The sequence below is a fragment of the Corythoichthys intestinalis genome, chromosome 11, assembly GCF_030265065.1.
Source record: "Corythoichthys intestinalis isolate RoL2023-P3 chromosome 11, ASM3026506v1, whole genome shotgun sequence".
NCBI lineage: Eukaryota > Metazoa > Chordata > Actinopteri > Syngnathiformes > Syngnathidae > Corythoichthys > Corythoichthys intestinalis.
In genome coordinates this window covers 23,001,505-23,021,651 of record NC_080405.1, presented here as the reverse complement: position 1 = coordinate 23,021,651, position 20,147 = coordinate 23,001,505, and the positions used below count along the sequence as shown (strand labels likewise).

The 20,147-nt window shown below is 40.9% G+C and overlaps 1 protein-coding gene across 6 annotated transcripts; it reads right to left on the bottom strand.

Annotated features, from left to right (window-relative positions):
• Positions 1–28: 28 nt before the first annotated feature.
• Positions 29–20,102, bottom strand: LOC130923979 (myosin heavy chain, striated muscle-like). Of its 6 annotated transcripts, none has more exons than XM_057850196.1 (17): positions 19,758–20,102; positions 19,425–19,563; positions 18,507–19,325; positions 17,595–18,029; positions 16,147–17,529; positions 15,965–16,051; positions 15,729–15,884; positions 15,483–15,599; positions 15,280–15,399; positions 10,186–10,242; positions 9,635–10,099; positions 8,589–8,810; positions 7,773–8,505; positions 7,550–7,680; positions 1,049–1,102; positions 559–712; positions 29–317 (listed from the first exon to the last, which is right to left on the bottom strand). In XM_057850196.1, the coding sequence occupies exons 2-16, from the start codon at positions 19,425–19,427 to the stop codon at positions 584–586; spliced, it is 4,911 nt and encodes a 1,636-aa protein (XP_057706179.1). In that variant the 5' UTR covers positions 19,428–19,563; positions 19,758–20,102; the 3' UTR covers positions 29–317; positions 559–583. The 6 variants fall into 6 exon arrangements, with proteins under 6 accessions (XP_057706179.1, XP_057706181.1, XP_057706178.1 ...); XM_057850198.1 differs by having other exon boundaries at positions 633–712; XM_057850195.1 differs by having other exon boundaries at positions 29–712.
• Between the last annotated feature and the right edge of the window lie 45 nt (positions 20,103–20,147).

Genomic DNA, 20,147 nt, shown 5'->3' with positions numbered 1-20,147 from the left:
TCTAGGAATTCGCACCGAAGTTATGAGGATTTAACTGACTGTATGAAAAAAAAAAAAAAAAAAAGTTGAATCCAAACGTGGCAATCCCTTTCAAAAAGGCTCTTCCGATAGGATATGGTGAAATTTATTCACCTGCATTTACACAAACCGCAGGAGAATAGTGTTTTTTCTTGAGTCTTCATTTGACTGCTTTAAGGTCCTGTGTCCAGTAAAAAGTGGCCAAAAAGCTCATGAAATGATCAAGATTGTGTGACAATTTTATTTTTGTGTTGGTCTCAGCTGATCCAGTGTAATGACCTCATCTCATTTTCAGTGCTCTGTTAGAAAGATGCAAGTAGAAACACATTAAAAATATATATATATTTTTTAAGTATGATGCAAAATCTTGAACATTTCACCTTCCAAGCAGTGATTGAAATGATTAAATTATGAGGATCGATTTTTTGATTGATCCACTGATGAATATAGTTTCCACAATTAATTATGACGATATTGTACTCAATTAAATCATGTGTGGGATATAATTAAAAGCCTATTTTTGCTTTCCAATTGTCCTACATGTTGCCTCCAGGAGAAAAAGGTTTCATAGGTGGCCTGTCACAACAGGAGACATATAGATAGTCTGGACACACTTTGAACTCAGCCCGTTGGAGCCCAGTGTCTCGACGCCGATTTCAACTGGAGAAGTCAGGTCTACGTTTTCCAGGACACACTGGAAAACATGGTTAAAATCCTAAGAGGGTGTTCTCTTGTACTTAAAAGGATCATGCAACTCAAATTACTGAACGAGGTATAATATCGTACAGTATAAGTTTTAAGCACTAACTTCTGATGAACTAACGATTCAAGATTAACCTTGCCATCTACCCCGAATTGGTCAGGAATCTTGTGGTATGAAAGTCTTAATGTGCCTCCACTCTAAGCAGCAAATATATAGAGCATTTTATTGTAGTTTATCCGTAGTCTATCCGGAGCCTAATGAACCTGGTTACCATAAATTCTTTAATCAGCTTAATAAAGAGGCAGACTTAAATGATTAAAAACAAACCTTGGTGCAAGCAGAGCTCATCACAGACTTGTAGAATTCCCCATCCAAAAACACCTGAAAGAAGAGGAAATCATCAGCTGACATAAAGAACACTCACCTATACTGTTAGAACTAAAGATGTCCCGATCGATCGGCGCCCCGGACGATCGGGTCCGATCACGTCATTTTCATAGTATCGGAATCGGCAAAAAAATATCGGACATGCCTTTTTAAATATATATATATTTTCTAATTAAATTGTTTTCTAATTGTATTAACGTTACAGACAAAATGTCTTACACTCATCCAGAGTCTTTAGTTTTGGCTTAAAGTAGGGTTATCAAATTTATCGCGTTAACGGCGGTAATTTTTATCTAAATTAATCACGTTAAAGTATTTAACGCAATCAACGCATGCGCTGCACGACCCACTCACGCATTGTCGCGTTCAATCTATAATGGCACCGTTTTACCTATATATAGAGCTAAAAGGCAGCGTAAAATGAGTAGAGTGAATTTTGGCAGCCTTTAGAGCCTTTTTTTTATCGTGGGAAGCAATGTGGGGATAGGCTGTATTGGCACCATGGAAAAAGTGCTTAGAAAATAGATTTCGTTCCACTGAAGTGGATCTACATGACCGCTGCATTATAATATACATACGTTGCTAACTAGTACCAAAAAAAAAGTTCTACTCACGGTTTCCAGTCATTTTTTAGTAATTAGCGTTTTTGTGTCGGTCTTTTTTTTCCCCGTGGCGCAGTGATATTGATACGGCGGAGTCGTATCGTCAGTGTGTGAAGCCATTTTAGGTCACGTGCACCAATAGGAGACGAGGATTGTTGCTATGGGTTTGGAAAACAAACAACATGGCGGCGACCGTGTCAAGCTACGACACGAGCGAGGATGAACAAAAGATAAGAAAACCGCATTCGAAATGTAGTCAAAAGGCATGGAAACGATGCTATATGCATCTCTCATCTGTCCAAGGGCGAAAAAGGGCAGGAATTTGGCCGAAACGGCATGCAACTTGCTAAGCCTTCGTGGCTACGTCAGACAATGGCTTTCTCTCCAGGCTCCGTCGAAGGATCCTGCTGAAAATGCGTCGACTGGGATTTTTAACGACATTGACACCAGGTAAGCCACACACACGCCTTTTGTTGTGAATAACTATGGGAGTTGGGGGGCTTCTGGTCAGATCACATATGAAGTTAAGACTTGCAATGTGAGTTCTGGGCTGTAGCGGTCATTATTATGATGTTAGATTGTTAACTTTGAGCAAAAAGTTTAGCTTGACAGATAACATAGGTTTTTCATAGCATTTAGTTTGTTTAAACTGTAGTTCCAAAAACCTATTTGATAATATTATTCAGGAAAAAATGGCATAATAGACAAGCATAGATAATTTGAATTGGAAGATTATGTAAATATGATATACATGAAACAGTTCACACATGGTTTATGTGTGTGTGCGTGTTTTTCAGAACTGAAACACCCTTCACTGACAGCTACAACTTCTTCTGTGGGACCGTCGTCCATTAAAAGATTAGAGCTGACCAGGATCTGCTGCGAATGGACAAGCTTGTGGAAATATGGCTTTATTGGGACCATGGAAAAAGTGCTTAGAAAATGGATTTCATTCCACTACACTGGATCTATGCGTTCAATGCATTTATTCTAAGCCAATACCCTTCTAACTTAGTCACCAGCCAGAAATGTATCTTGATGTGAATACACAAAAATACAGATCTAGTGTTGCTGTTTTTGCTTGTTTTAAGTGTTATATTAATTCTGGCAACACAAAATCTTTATCAAATGTCATAAACACATCTACCAAACATTTGAAACAAGTATTGGTGCCTTAGTATACACATAGGTGAATTCATGTAAATGAAATCAAATGAAATGAAATCAAATGCAAATGTAGCTAATTTCTTGAATGAAACACTTCAACATTAATGATTTGCACCCAGCACAATGAAATATATATTGAATTAAGCTAAAGGCTTATGTATCATATATTAAAAATATCACAACCTACTATGCAATGAAATATATAAAATAAAAAATGCACACCATGATCATAAATGGCTGAAAATCAACCGAATTGCTACCACACCCTCCTAAATGTGAATCATGGCAAAAATGGAATAAGACAAAAAATTATAGGGTGATCAAAAAATAATGTGCCAAAATCATAAGGTGATACTTAAAAAATAAAAGACATCACAAAAGAAGTGATGGACACGTGTTGAAGATAACTTCCAAGTTTTATTTCATGTTTCACAAGTGCTCAAATGTGAGCACACCCAGCAGCACGGACAAAATCAAGCCACGATGAGAATTCCTCTCAAACTTGTGCATGTCGCAGTTATTGTCTTGATTGCAACTGTTGTTCGATATTTCACATCATCAGTACTTGCTGGACGTGTTGGTATGTTAAAGACAAAGTTCATTATCCATCTTTATGGCACATAACGTATGTCATACACTAAGTGTATGTTCCACCACTTCCAGCAAATATTGATGACATGAAAGATCGAATAACAGACTATATCAACGCGGGAGGGAGGAATTCTCATGTCAACTTGGATGTTGTCCATGCTGCTGGTGATGGCCATATTTGAATACTATGAAAACATGTAATTGAACATAGTTACTTCCTACATCTGTCCAAGGTGGAGTTTTTTTTTTTTTTATGTTTTTTGTTTTTGACATGGCATTACGATTTTGGCACAGCCTTATTTAATCACACTGTATATACACAAAAGGTTGGAATCATTCAAGTATGGTACTGTTGGTACACAACATTTATTTAAACATGGAAGTGTCTCATACTATAAAAATACACATACAAATATTAAAAAACGAATTTAAAAAAAAAATATATAGAAATAAAAAATAGTAAAATTGTACATGACAACATTAATCCTCAAAATCGCTTTCATCAAAGTCATCAGCCCATCCAAGTGTCTTCTGTTTCTTTGGAAACATTCTCGCATGCTTGGCACCAATATAAATCAGTACAAGAAAGTTTTGCAGACATATAGGAACATCTTCCCGTGTCACAATTGGTTGCCTTTCAACTACAGTTGACTACTTGCAAAACAGTATCAGGGGCAGGATTTTTAGTCATCCATGTCACTGCCAACTGCCCATCCTCAATGTCCCACCCATTCCCAATGGGTGAAGGGGCACACATTTTACCTGTCAGACAACGTTTCATAATTGCTGCTTGATAGTTTGCTGTCCTGCAATGTTGGTACAGAGCATCAGTTTTTGGGGGAATAGAATGTTCTGGCAAGATTGGCGAGGCCATACAGAAAAATCTGCATTTGGCATCATTTTTGGAATATAACTGGCCAAACAGGTGGCACACGTATTTCCACAACGTGTTAAATGTTTGTAGGTCAAGTTTAAAACTGCTGCCCAGCTTTGCAAACCCAGTCAGCTAATCTTTTTTTATGACGTGCAAAAGAATTTTTTTCCCCCCTTTGCCATGAAAGGCACAAGCAGAGTCACAACCTGTGAATGTATGGATGCCAATGAGTGCTAAACACACACTAGTGCCAGGAGCTGCAGAGACCTCAGAGACGTCAGTCCTCGTTCTGTTGCCTCCTCCTGTGAAAAAATGCAATTTACACTGTAAATCTATCTGCAGACTTACAGCAATCACTGCCACGTCAGTATCAGGGCTTTTATTGACTACAGCTTGATGTTCTTGAGCCAGAAGGTTTATTTAACCATTGTCACCCATAACAGGTATGCAATAAAAAGTTCTACTGGATTCACTTTCTATACACTGTACATACATTTTATAACAAAGTAGTATTGATATCTGGGCTAAAAAATGGCATCGTTACAACACTAGTTTAAATAAGATTTTTGTGAGCATAGGTTAATAACAATTAACCTTGTAGCAAAGGCGTGCGTGTGGCTTACCTGTAGTGAATGTCGTTAAAAATCCCAGTCGACGCATTTTCAGCAATATCCTTCGACGGAGCCTGGGGATAAAGCCATTGTCGGACGCAACCACGCGGCTCTGCACGTTTTTTCCAAATTTCTGCCCTTTTTCGCCCTTGGACAGTTGAGAGATGCATATAGCATCGTTTCGATGCCTTTTGACTAAATTTCGAATGCGGTTTTCTTATCTTTTGTTCATCTTCGCTCGTGTCGTAGTTTGACACGGTCGCCGCCATGTTGTTTGTTTTCCAAACCCATAGCAACAATCCTCGTCTCCTATTGGTGCACGTGACCTAAAATGGCTTCACACACTGACGATACGACTCCGCCGTATCAATATCACTGCGCCACGGGGGAAAAAAAGACCGACATAAAAACGCTAATTACTAAAAAATGACTGGAAACCGTGAGTAGAACTTTTTTTTGGGTACTAATTAGCAACGTATGTAAATTACAATGCAGAGGTTATGTAGATCCACTTTAGTGGAACGAACCAACACAATTTTCGCTCAGCCAATACAGCCTAGGAAGAAAGGTAGTAGTTGATCTTTTTCTTAACACCCTATGTTATTTTCCCACCGCAGAGAAGATATATCAATTGGTGCCACTTTGCACAGTCTTGGTTGCAATTCCCATCATGCATTTGGGCAGAACAGCTAAATGGCTACGGCAGTACTTCTCAAATAGTGGGGCGCGCCCCCCTGGGGGGGCGCAGAGCAATGCCAGGGGGGGCGCATGTGACCTCGGGGAACATGTTTTTTTTTTTTTTCCGTACTGGAATAAAGGGTACTTGCACATCCACTCAGTAGGTGGCAGTGGCGCTCTCATTTTCAGAGTGCACGCAGTATTTTTGAACTAAGGAAGAGCACTCAGCACACACAGACAACAGATATGAAGAGCAGTGTGCCTCCGCCGTTTTCGAAAGCCGTTTTCCGACCGGACTCACTCACGCAGCGACCCACTGTCTTGTCCGGTTCTCACGTCGCCGCCCGAGAAGTGCCATTTTCGGCTTGGGATCGTCACGACGACCGCCCTCACCTACGATTCTACCTTGGCCGCCGTGAATGCGCTTTTTTCGTGCCGTTTGCCTTTTAGCTTTGACTTTTAATACAGTGGGTGATGATGAAAGACTATTGTTTACTGTGTCTAAAAATAATTATAGTAGACAGCCAGAAGCCAAATCAATTAAGACACCACTTAAAGACATTAGACCCCAATCTCATTGTTAAGCCGCTTGATTTTTTCAGTGAAAATGTGCCGAATATTGCCAACAATCGTCCTGCTTTGTCAGTGTTACATCAGTAAACCAGTGAGCATTGTTAGCATGTTCATTGCAAAATAACTCCACACCATTGCAAAGGAGGTAAATACTGTGAGCAGCAAAAATAAAAACTGTCCTGTCCAAGGACACTTTTTTTTTTTTCTTTTATTCAATTTTGTTTTTTCGGTCAAATTTTTGGGCATATTGAGTGAATGTTTCTAATCAATTTTAATTTGTTATTATTTACTGATTTTATTACATTTTATTGTTCTGTATCAAATGGTCAAAAATGTACCTTGAGTGTATTTTTTAGTTTGGATGTGAATTTTTTTTTTTTTTAATTCAGGCAAATTGATGCATGTCAAGTCTTCTCTGTTACAAACAAAACAATGTTAATAAAGTTATACTTTATTATAAGTTGATCTATGTTACTTTTTTTCTTTATTAGAAAAAAAGGACACAATGTTAGGCAGATGCGTATTTATAATAGTAATTTTATAGACAAATGATACTATTTACAGTGACGGCAGAGAGTTTGGGGGGGCGCGAAACATTTACGTCTTCTTTGGGGGGGCGTGACAAAATAATTGAGAAGCACTGGGCTACGGTATCATTTACTGAAAGCGCAACAAATACACTAGATGGCAATATTTAGTCACAATATACAAAGTCACATTTATCCTTTAAGAATTACAAGTCTTTCTATCCGTGGATCCCTCTCACAGAAATTAATAATGTAAACGCTATCTTGAGGATTTATTGTCATAATAAACAAATACAGTACTTATGTACTGTATGTTGAATGTATATATTCATCTGAGTTTTATTCATTTTTTTCTTAATGCACGGCCAAAATGTATATAATCGGGAAAAATTATCGGGGATGATTGGAATTGAATCGGGAGCAAAAAAAAAAAAGCAATCGGATTGGGAAATATCGGGATCGGCAGATACTCAAACTAAAATGATAGGGATCAGACCGGGAGCAAAAAAAAAAAAACATGATCGGAACAACCCTAGTTAGAACTGAAATTTTGCCTTAAAACCTGCTATATTCCTATTTTGATGGCATTATATCAGCAGTTCTAAAACTTTCCAAACCAAATTCCACCTTAATAAATACTGTGATCTTCAAGAAATAAAACGCAGAAACAAACAAATGAAAACTGCTTTTGAATGTAGGAATACCTGAACATGTTCGAAAATAAACAGTTCTAAAAGATGAAAATAAACTGGATTATGGCATACTTAAACCCAAAGAAGTGACTGTGATTGTATCAGCTTTGAGTGTGTTATGCCCACCCTGTAGCCATACACATAAGTCCCATTGCTGCAGCCCAGCTGATCCAGTGTAGGCCTCTCCCAGCCAATCAGGAGACTGCTCTGACCAACTTGTTTGATGACCTCCACGCAGTTCACCTCTGCTGGAGCATCTGCAAAGGATATGAAATTAAAATCATTGTAGCAGTCTCCAATTTTTTTTTTCCAGAGGTGTCCTGTGATTCAGTCCGATGCGTCGTATTACCTGGTTCAGGTCTTCGTGTTCTAATTTCCTCTTCAGGAATGTGGAATTTTGTGTTATTTGAAGATTCCTCAGCAGAGTGTTGAGTAAAATGGGACTTGATCGTCCAGAATTCTAAGCCGTCGCATGCAGAAGGAGCAGCACCATTAGGTTTTATTACCGAGCTGAAAACCTCAGTTTTGCTGGCAGTCGCTTTTGTCAGGGCAGTCGTGTCTGAGGCAGTGCTTTTTAGATTTGTATCAGAACACACCAAAACACTCGAGTCAGTACTTTTGGAGGTCATTAAAGGAGAGGAAGCGGAATGTTCAGCAGTGGCCACATCAGAAGAAATTTGTCTTTTAGATTTTAGGGACATTGGTACATTGCAGTCATGCCTTAAGGTCGAGTTGGTTTTGCTTGAGGCAGCAGTGCTGATCAGTGAGTTAGGAGCTGAGCTGGTTTGGGACACTGTCGCTTTAAAACAATTGTTGGCCAACAAATGAGGTGTGAATGACATGTTAGCGCATTTTGCGGTGACTGCATTAAAAAGTGTTGCGGGCCGACTTCGAGAAACCGGCGTCTTCATCATGGGAAGAGGGAGCTCGGTCGTGCTCGGGAGAGTGCTGAGTGGGTAAAGGCCATTAGGTGGAGCAATAAAACCGAAGCCTTGCTGTTTTTTGTGAGAAGACGGATTAGGGGATGCGGGAGCAGAGAATGACGTTCTTCTGGATTTAATTCTTTCTTTGCCCACCACAGCCTTGAATAAACCAAGAAACACACATATTAGACATACAATGTTTTTCCAATTAAATCTGACCAAGTACTGACTGTCTATCGTACTTCACAGCCACTTAGCAGAGTGTGCTGTAACTGCTCTTGGAGGTTGATGATCTTCTCAGGACTGCTCAATCTCCTGTTAGGACTGACATGGGCGCGCGATAGCAGAGGGACAGGACTCTTGAAGGACCTGTTCATGTCATACACGTTGAATGGACTCGGGCACGACTCGGGTCTTATATCCAGATGAGAACGTTGCTCTTGTTCGGTGGAAGAGGGAGGCATCTGTATTGTAAAAGAAAACATTTTTTGGTTTGTTTCTTTGGGTAGTGTAATTTTTGGACACTTGACTATAAAGCTGCACCCATCAAATTTGCAAAAAAACGTTATTTGGGTAACACTTTATAATAACTATCCGTTTTACTAGTTAATAGATCATTAGTAAACTGTTGATAAATGATTTATTGTTTTGTGAAGTATTTGTTAACAGTTTGTTAAGCATTTACAGGGTGTTCCAATATGGTTGACCCCATAAATGCCCATGCTAGTTGATGGATCTTAATAAAACTATATGCACTTTATGTTGAAGGTCATACGTTTTATTGATTAAATATACAAAGAAAAGTACAAATATTTGTCGGTTCTATGGCAGATTTTCATAAATGTGCAACATGAGCGCTGCCTGCAAAATGCCTTATCAAAATGCCTTTTCTTTTGAAGTGAATGGCATTTCTTAACCTGAAAAGATAGAAATGCCAAACGTTACACGAAAAAAATTTGAAACGTTTCTACACAAACTGTGTTTCAGGTTAAGAACACCCTGTAAATGCTTAACAAACTGTTAACAAATACTTCACAAATCAACAATAAATCATTTATCAACAGTTTACTAATGATCTATTAACTAGTAAAACGGATAGTTATTATAAGGTGTTACCCTTATTTGTTCACATGTAGGCCTCACAGGACTATAAGCTGCAGGTGTCCCAGTCTATATTGCAATACTTATACAAAAGCTCAATAGCATGTGAAAATCTATAAATAAGCCACACTATTATAAAAATAGTTATGCCCAGCAAAAAGTGTTTCTAGGAAATGTGAGGTCTTACATTGGTTTGTTCGGGACTAGGAACATCTTTCCCAGGTTCAGATGACAGTGGCACCCGGTTATCCTCTTTAACAATTGGCACAGGTGAGTTGGCATTTTGCGTCCTTCTTTCAATCGGTGAACATATGGCATCACGATTGCAATCAGGGACATTTGTTGTAGACGCTCCCAGAAAAAAGGGTTTTGCGCTTGTCTGTTCTTTGTCGGAATCATTCAGTGTGTGGCTGCTTGTGTAGTTGTGGAATTTGGAAAGAAACCCTGGTGAAGGCTCACAATCCTGGCTGTCCTCACAGCTTGCAGGTGCAAATGCCGCAGAATATTCGAGCAGTGCAGCATCTCTGAGGAGCTCGTCAGCTCGCTGTGTCAGAGTGAAATCCACAACACTGTGCTCACGCATGACTTTCATCATCCGTGCCAAAAGGCTGTTTCTCTCTTGACACTTCACCACCAGACAGGAAAGCTTGGCCTGCCATTGAATGATTAGATCTCTTTTCATCATCACATAGTGACAGAAGTGTTCTTTTTAGCAAAGCCATGAAACAATTTCCTCACCTTTAAAGGAACTATATCCACATCAGTCTTGCTCCTGGTTTGCTGGAGTGCATCATACTTAGAACAAAAATAAATTGATTTGTATGGCGTACAGCAGTGGTTCTCGGACATTTAACAAGTACTACTTAAAAAAATATTTGGCTCTTGGAATACCACCATCTGGCCAACATTGCTACCATTGATGGCGCCAGTGATCCTATCTACAGTGGTACCTAGACATACGAATGCATTGACATCCGACGAAAATTTTGACTCGCCATCAGTCTCAAAATATGGCGACATGCTCGAAATACGACGACTTACAACAGCGTCGCATTTTCATTGTTTTCCCGCAAGATGACAGCACGGCATTTTCTTGTGAGAGAAATCAACATGGGTCCCAAAAGGGTTAGTGCAGGTGGTGAAAAATAGGAAAAGGGTGATGTTGAAAATTGATATTACAATGGAAATTATAGGAAAATATGAGCGGTGTGTGCGCGTCAGTGAATTGGCTCAACAATACGGCCAGTGGTCTGTCAGATTTAGCTCCCATGACTATTTTACATTCAGTTGGACTCTCAATATTATCCAAAGATGCTAAATAAACAAGTTACATCATAAACGTACATGTGCAACATTAATACGGCGTGGATAAATGCTTAATAGCAGGAGGTAGACGTTAACGGTTAGAGAGCAGCTTGCAGTCGAGTTCAGCGCAGCCACATAATAGGATGTGTGTGAGGAAAACTTTCCTTCGTGTGCGTCCATGACCAAACCTAAGTACATATTCATTTCTTGATAAAAAGATAGTGGTGCTTACTTTGGAGCCGCTGGATACGAGGCCATTTGTAACGTGACGCACATGCGCAGAACAGCAAAGTTGCAATTTCTGATGGGGAGCAAAAGCTGACAGAACACATACGTCTACGATCTCGACAGTCCTCCTCCAACCTCCGTTTGCCAGTCTTTATACGTTAAGGTGACAATTATTATTATTGTAACATCAACAATTAAGTCGCCAGCTTCGTCAGGTTTTTAATCATTTATTTCAGTCCGATGTAGCAGACATCTGAACAACAGAACATAAAAAGAAATTAGAAACCTCCCATTCTTCCGTACCTCCCTCTCTTGTCAGTCACACAGTGGGTTCAGGAATGGCATGCAAAACACAACCGCCACATTAGAACGTGATTCGTTACATTATTATTATTATCTTACTATTATTCAAGTTTGTATTGTATTGTATTGTTTTGATATGTGTAGTTGTCATTTGTAATTGTACATGCAGTATTTATGAAGGATTTAGCGTAGTTTTTGGCTGTGGGACATATTAATCGTATTATAGTGTATTTTTATCGGGAAATCCTTTTTGACATACGACCATTTCGACTTACAAACCAGATCCTGGAACGAATTAAATTCGTATGTAGAAGTACCACTGTATTTTGACTGGGAGAGCACGGCAGCTAATGATCCCTGCCAGACCTCCCAGTCAAATGGATTGGACATCAAGCGCTGTCAGTGGTACTGAAACATCAGCATGTACTGCTAGTCGTCTCTGGTTATATAAATCGGGATCAATGGCATTCAGTGAGTTACAATACTTACAGGCCCAAATGGTCACTAAAAAGGCAGATTTTTGTATCATTTTTATAAGCCAGTTTGAGCATTAACACTGCGCTTAGATTTTGGTGAAAATCTCGAAATGTACTTAAGGATTGCGTCAAATGGCATTACACTTACAAGTTATTCTTAAACATTTGAAAACAACTATGTTGTAAAACATTCAATGTGAAGTTTTGTAGTTTAAGTTGAATACAACTATGGCCATGTCTACACGTAGCAGGGTATTTGGCAAAAATAACTTTTTCTGCGGTTTGCTCTATTATCCAAATGCACATGCACATTTAAAAGAGGGTTCTTAAAAACGCAGTCCAAAAAGAAGATGTGCGAATTCTCCATTTGTGGCGGCATCATGTGGACACTGATAACCGAAGATTTAACTGTGGAAACGTCACTCACTACAACAAAATTTGTCCTTACGTCACACATGAGACCAATGTTTATATTTGGAGTATATTAGACGGGTGCTTTTTTGCTTTCATTTATTTATTAACTCTTGCAGTGCTTCATATTGAAGAACACAAGCGAAGGATGGTGGGCTTATGGACCATTATTTTTTGCGCATGGTAATGAATGTACTTAAAAATGAATGAATGTGGTTGGTTGTGGAAAAAAAAATCTAGAAATGTGCTGGTGTGGACGTAATTATTCTTTCCTGACCTATTAAATAATAATAATAATAATAATACATTTTATTTCTAGAGCGCTTTTCAAAACACACAAAGACGCTTCACAAGAGACATGGAATCACAGTACGATAAAAAGGTATTAAAAGGATAAAAAATTAAAAGCACAATAAAAAGAAGTAAAAATATAACAGAGCTAGGGGTTATGGTGGGTAAGAAAGAGTGAACAGGTGTGTTTTCAGTCGAGATTTGAAAAGTGATAGGGTGGGTATGCTGCGAAGATCAGGGGGTAGGGAGTTCCAGAGATGGGAGGTACAATGACTAAAAGCTCTGGAACCAAAGGTGGAGAGGCGGACACGGGGGACGGAGAGGGGAAGAATAGTAGTAGAGCGAAGTGAACGGGTTGGATTGTTTAGACGGAGAAGATCGCAAAGGTAGGGAGGTGCCAGGGCATGGAGTATTTTGAAGGTGATGATGAGGATCTTGTAGTTGATTCTTTGTTTGACGGGAAGCCAGTGAAGTTGACGGAGGATGGGGGTGATGTGGTGTGTTGCGGGAGTTTGAGTGATGAGGCATGCTGCTGAGTTCTGGAGGAGCTGCAGTTTCTGGAGGGACTTGTTACGGAGACCGAAGAGCAGTGAGTTGCAATAATCAAGCCGGAAGGTTATTAGATTACAGATCAGGGTGGAAGCGGTATGGCGGGTGAAAGAAGGGAGGAGGCGAGAAATGTTGCGAAAGTGGAAATAGGCTGATCTGGTGATGCTGTTGATATGTGACCGGAAGGAAAGTGTGCTGCCGAGGATGACACCCAGACTCATAACCTGAGACGAAGGAGAGATCGGTAAATTGTTGATGGTAATAGAGAACTTATGGACATTAGAGAGCATTGCGGTGGTTCCAACTAGTAGGACTTCTGTTTTGGAGCTGTTAAGTAGGAGGAAGTTGGAGGAGAACCAGGAGTTAATGTCATCTAAGCAGAGGGTGAGGGAGGAAGGTGGGAGGGAGACGGTTGGTTTTGAGGATATGTAGAGCTGGGTGTCATCCGCGTAACAGTGAAAGTGAATGTTGTGTTTGCGGAAGATGGAACCGAGGGGGAGAATGTAGATGATGAAGAGGAGCGGCCCCAGGACAGAGCCCTGGGGCACGCCAGCGGAGACAGGGAGGGAACTGGATTTATAGGGGGCCAAGTTTGACAAATTGTGTGCAGTTGGACAGGTAGGAAGTGAACCAGGAAAGGGGTGTGTGGGTGATACCAATTAAGGAGAGTCAGTCGAGAAGGATTGTATGGGAAATTGTGTCGAAGGCGGCAGTGAGGTCGAACAGGACAAGAATTGATAATAAACCGGAGTCGGATGCTTTGAGGAGGTCGTTTGTAATTCTAAGTAAGGCTGTTTCGGTGCTATGGAGGGGGCGGAAACCGGATTGAAAGTGCTCGTAAATGTCATTGGTAATTAGGTGGTTATGGAGTTGGGATGCAACGGTTTTTTCAAGAATTTTGGAAATGAAAGATAGGTTGGAGATGGGGCGGAGGTTATTGAAATTGGTGGGATCCAGGTTGGGTTTCTTTAGGATGGGTGTGATGGAAGCAGTTTTGAGAGATGGAGTGACTGTACCGGATGTAAGTGAAGAGTGAATGATAGTAGTGATGAGGGGGGCTATTGAGGGAAGACAAGTTTTGATGAGGGCGGTGGGAAGAGGATCAAGGTGACAGGTAGTGGGTTTGGATTTGGTGATGATGTCAGAGATAGCCGGGATTGAAGGAAGGGTAAATGAGGGTGCTAATGAGAAGAACATGAAAGGGAACAGGGTCAGTCCCAGAAACTGCAGCTCCGTGGTGAGTCAGGGATTGGTGAATGTCAGTGATTTTCGTGGAGAAGAATGTCTGGATGGCTTCACAAAAATTAGCAGAACATATGTGACGAGGGAGTGGATAGGGGGGCTTAGTGAGTTTGGCCAGAAGTGAGTACAGGCTTTTAGAGTTGTGTTGATTAGCTGAAATGAGACTGAAATAGTAAGTTGATTTGGCTGCATTGATTTGGTCCTTGTATAAAGTGCGTTGTGAACAGTACATTTCTTTGTGTATTGATAGTCCAGTTTTCTTGTACAGACGTTCGAGCTGACGGTTTCGTGACTTAAACAGGTGGAGAGCAGGGGTGAACCAGGGCGCGGATTGGGTGAAGGAAACAGAACGGGTTTTTAGGGGGGCGTGGTAGTTCAGGAGTGAGTGGAGATGGGTATTGTAATGGGACACTAAATCGGCAGGTGGACTGGTTGAGTTTGTGGGAGGAAGGTTGTCAATGTCACAAGAGTGCTTGGGTGTTAGTGCTCTCGCTTTTGCGAAATGAAATCGATCTGGGGAGGATAATCTTTGAAAAGGGGATCTAGAAAAGGGGAGTTTAGGGCATTATCCTCAGTTTAAAAAAAAAAACCTGCAAGGTGTAGACATGGCCTAAAATCAAGGGTCTCCAAACTATTCCACATAGGGCCGCAGTAGGTGCAGGATTTCACTCCAACAAAACAAAACCACACCTTTTCACCAATCTGTTTTTTTTTTTTATAAGTGTAATCAGTTGATTGCAGTCAGGTGCTGATTGTTTTATTAGAAACCACAATGGTTAAAAGGTCTGTGCTTGATCGGTATGAACAAATACCAGGACTCACAGCGGGCCGGTTTGGAGACCCCAGGAGAATTGTACTTGATAAACGCACTGTCCTGAAGTAAAGAAAAAAAACCATAGCCTGAACATTTAAATCAGCCCTTCACATGCCACTAGAGGGAGCCCGGGTACCACTGGTGGTTCTCGAACAACACTTTGAAAAGTACTGGCAGTATGACAGTATATGAGAATGGTTCAAGAATACCCACCTTGGCTCGGATATTGTTGTAACGTGCACGGAGAGAGATGAGAGTGCTGAGCTCATCTTTGCCGTCTCGCTCTTTTTTTAGAGTGATATATTCAGAGTTCAGTTCCTCTAGCGCCACCGTCTATGGGGTCAGGCACACATCAGGTTTGATAAATGTATACAAATGCAAACCACCACATCATAGCAACCATTTAATATTGTTACCTTGGCTTTGAGCTGAGCTGTGAGAAGGTTGCGTTGGTCCTCAATTTGTGACTTGAGTGTTAGAGCTGTAGACTTGTCCTGGATGAGGACGGATACTTTGCTCTCCAACTGTTTCACCTACAATGTACATAGTTAACAGTTTGGGATCAGCAGAAGCTTTCACATAAAATATAATATTCCAAGGAAGCCTGACAGAATAAAGTTCACTACAGTTGATGAATAAAATGGCTTTTTAGTTTCACTTACCTGCGTGGTAAGACATCTATTTTCCTTAAGGGTTTCTTCTGCCTGATTAGCAAAATCTCTCAGTTTCTTTAATTCATCAGCTGCTTGGATTGATAACTTCTCAGCATTTTCTCTCCTCGCTTCTGACTGACTCAGCTGCCCATGTAAGGCAATGGACAGCACACATAGAAAGTAAAGGCAAGCAAAAGTCAATATTCAATCTGAATTCGTACGAAGAGAAAAGATGTTCACACTACTTCTGCACGTCTTCTGTCCAGTTCTTCTTGTGATTCATTCAATTCTCTTTGCACAGCTTCTAGCTTCCTCACCAAATCACTCTGTTCCTGTTCTCCAAGAAAACGTTTAGCGAGAAACCAAAAGGTGCATTATTCTATTTTGAATGTTGAAATTACACTGAATCATCCCATGTATTTTGTACCTGTATAGAGTTTCCAGTGAAGTTTCCTGTCATATTTTGATTGTTTTCTTCAGTAGCTTTTATCTTTGCTGACAGCCAATCATCAGCTGTGTTCTCTGGCGTCTGACTTTGAGGATCAGTTTGTTGACCACAATTTTTTCCTCTTTGTGACTGAAGTAATGACATTATCTGTGATTCCTCATGTTTCAAAGACCTGACTGAATGTTCAGTTCTTTCTTTTTGTTCCTTCAAAGTGTTGAATGACTTAAGCAGATGGTCATAGTCTGCTTGTAAATGATCGCATGCTTGATTCCTATCTGTCGACTCTGGATGAGAATCTGTTAGTTTGTCTCTCTCCAGTTTTAAACTGAGGACTGCCTGACCTAAATGACCCTTCTCATTCTCCAACTTTTGCACAGTCAGTGCAATCTGTCTGACCTCCTCTTTTCCACTTGAGAGTGACTCGAATAGTTTTTCTTTTTCTCTTTCAAGGGCCGGAAAACACTCTGTGAACTTCTCTTTCTGTACTTTCAGACTGCTCACAGACTTTGAAAGGCGAACTTGAACATCTTTTAGCCCACTGACTACTCTGATTATTTGCTCCCTCTCATGCTTAAGACCATCCAGAGATCGAGAAACCCCGTCCCTCTCATCTTTGAGAGCCCAAATTGTCCGAGTTAAGTGTTGTTTCTCCTCCTTCTGTGCTTGGACTGACAGAGAGAGTTCTTTTTGTTTCTTTTGGAGAGGCACCAAATAGCCATACAACTGCTGTTGCTCAGCTTTCAGGCTTCGGATGGACTTTGTGAGCTGTTCTGCTTGATCACTGAGTGACTTAACATCGAGATGGCTTGGTGGGCTGTCAACAGGCTTTAAATATGTAGTCTTGTCTTCTGGTAACGAAGTTGAAATCAGTCGTATTTGTTCTTGTTTTGTTGTTACACCTTCGATCCCACTGCCCAAGAATTTCTCTGAGTTGTTCTCTTGACACCGTTCCAATTCCAAAATTGTATCCTTAGTTTGCAACAGAGATCCACACGCCACATTTTTTAGTTTATTACAATCCACATGCTCTTCTAACTTTTGCTGTAGCTCCATAATTGTATTGAGATCATCTTCAGTCTTTCTAGTAAGTTCTGTGACAAGACACGCTTGCTCAGTCTTCTCTTGTTCCAGCTTAGCTTTGTCTTCCTTCAGGCACAAAATATCTTCCCTCAGCTGAGAACGCTCACTCGTCATTTCTTTCTCACTATGCTCAATGTGAGCCAGCAATTCCTGAAGATGGAGAGCCAAGGCTCTGTTCTCATTATTTAGGGCGTGGAGAAGGCCATCGGGTGCGGTGACGTCGTCTTCCATGGGAGGTAATTGGCAAACATCTGCTTCATAAATGGTTGATGTTGGGGTCAACTAAAACAAAAATAAATACTAAGTTATAGTCGTTCAATTGATCAAGACATGATACACTACAATACCTTATGTAACAAAGACTCTTGCATCTCCTCCCCTTGGTTGCTGAGCTGTAATTTCAGTTGCGCATTCTCCTGAGCCATCATCTGCAGCTGCTGTTTTGAGTGCTGAAGGGCCGCCTCAAGGTGGTCACATTGCTCTCTAAGACCCTTGAGGTCCTCACCTAAACCCAAGCTCCTGTACGCCTCCCTCAGGGCCTCAGATTCTGCGCTGTGACTGTCCTCCACATTGAGGCCCCCTGTAGAACCCCACTCTTTTATCTCTGATACCAAGGAAAGGGGTTGGAGATTGAGGAAAGGATAAATGATTCGGGTGTCTTTTTTAGAGGAATGTTGAGGTCCATGTTTGGCAGTGAAGCTAAAATCTCGGATGGCACAGTTAGGACTCCCTTCTGCAGCCTGGTGGTGGAAGATTGGAACTGCATCTTGCTCATCTGATGCCTAGCCACACAAAAAGAGCATAATTTAGTGCACAGTTTTTTCTTGAATATGCAGGTAGAAAAATAGCTGAAATAATACATTTTGTAGAAATAGAAGTGAACAAGCATACAACAATTTTCTACAATGCTTTTCCTAATTAGGGTCACCAGTGAGATGGACCCAATTCAGTTTGGGTGGAAGGCGCAATGCTTCCTAAACTGCACAATGCACAAATAATATATACAAACAGTCACACTTACATCCATACCAATGGAGTATTTTGCATCTTCACTTCACCTAACTTGCTTTTGGAATGTAGGACAAACCCATCCAAGCATAGCCCCAACAGGCCAATTTCACACTGGAAGGCTGTAGCCAAGATTTAAACTCTAAATGTCAAAATTTTTGTGATGCGCTCTAACACAATGGATACTCACGGAAATATATGATTATCAAAATCATAATCGTCAAAAATATATAAATCATTAAAACTCACACCTTTTCAGAGTCTTCTTCTGGATGATGCACAGTTGGATCCGTCTCACTAGGGCAACCATTAGCAGTGATCGCAGATGACTGATCGGATATTTGTTTAGTTGAATCCTTAATGTCATGTTGGACCCTGGTGTTTTCCACTCTTAACTCTTCCACCTCCTTTATCAGGGCACTTTCAGACAGGTTCAGCTGTTGTAACTCAACCTTCATCTCCTCTACCTTGCAGCACAGGAAAAGGTTGTTCTCCTGTGCCTCCTGGAGCTGCTCGATCAGTCTCCTATGCTCCGTCACCCCTCTTTCTTCTCTGTCCAACAGCACCCTGAGATCCTCCTGCAAAGTCAGGATGAAACCTTGCAACCTGACTTCATTTGAGGTCAATTTGTTGTCCGTGCTCCATTTGTTTTCAGCTATTCCCTTGTTCACTTTCAGTCTTCCATTGCTCTCTCCTCCATTGTTTGGCTGCCATTGACTTGTGTTGCCTTCATTTTTCTCCTCTTCACCCTCACCTTCTTCCCTAGCACCAGGCAGCCTCCCATGCTCCTCCCGGTGTGTTTCGCTCCTGGGTGCAATTCGGACTGCATTCAGTGCAGCAATATTAGTGGCTGCGCTCACGGTCATGTCCAGTAGTTGCTTTTCTAAAGTGTAGATGCGCTTCTGCAAGCTCTCCTCTCTGTCCCTAGCAAGGCTGAGCTTGTGGTGGAGTTGGCATTTAAATTTTTCAAAGTATTCGGACTGGCGACGCATCTCATCCTCTTTAGCCTTCAGCTGCCTCTGACAGCGCTGCAGTCGCTCTCGCCACACACGCTCCACTTCCTCTCCAGTCTGCACAAAGCGGTGTATGTTATTATTGTTTCTTCTTTGACATTAATAAAACTATAATACCGTGAAATTAAAAAAAAAACAACAAGAGCGCCAACTCACCATGGTTCCAAACTTCTATCTCAGCATGCAGCGCCTCTGAACCAGCCAGTGAGAGTATTATTGCATAAAGGGGTGGATTGGAGTTGGAGACAAGCAAGTCGAGCTGGAGGCTCCTCCTTCCGCTCTGTTATTCTTTGACCTAACCATCAAAACCGCCAGACACAAAGGAAAAGTCACACTGTATCATCCACCCCCACCTTTATTATTAGCAATCAGAAAAAAGGAGCAAATTGGTTCTCTTAATGTGAATTAAATTGACACAATTGTGATGGCTGCGTACCAAAATTTAAATACGACGGCAAGGTGTGTGCGTGTCACCAGATCCCTTCTCACCTGTTACTTATGTTGCCTTCTGACCCGATGGTTGAACTTGGGAGTCCCCTCAGAGACCCTCACTCTTCTGTGCATATTATGTAGAGTTCCGAGTTGCTTGCAGCTGTAACCATGGTAATAGAACTGTTTTCACGTCTCTGGAGCAATCCGCGAGTCATGTGACTGTCTTTTGGTCTGCCAGTGTTCCCCTGGTGACTTTTTTTTCTCTATCCTATGACAGGAAACAATTGTATTTGATGGGGTTTGCGCCACACAAACAAAGCATTTTATAGAAATGTAGACACAATTCTGTAACCTTCGATATTAATTACAGTCATCTATTATTAATATTGTGAACAGCTTGGAGAGGACAGGACAGCCATTTCTCAAATTACCCCAACCTCTCCTTTT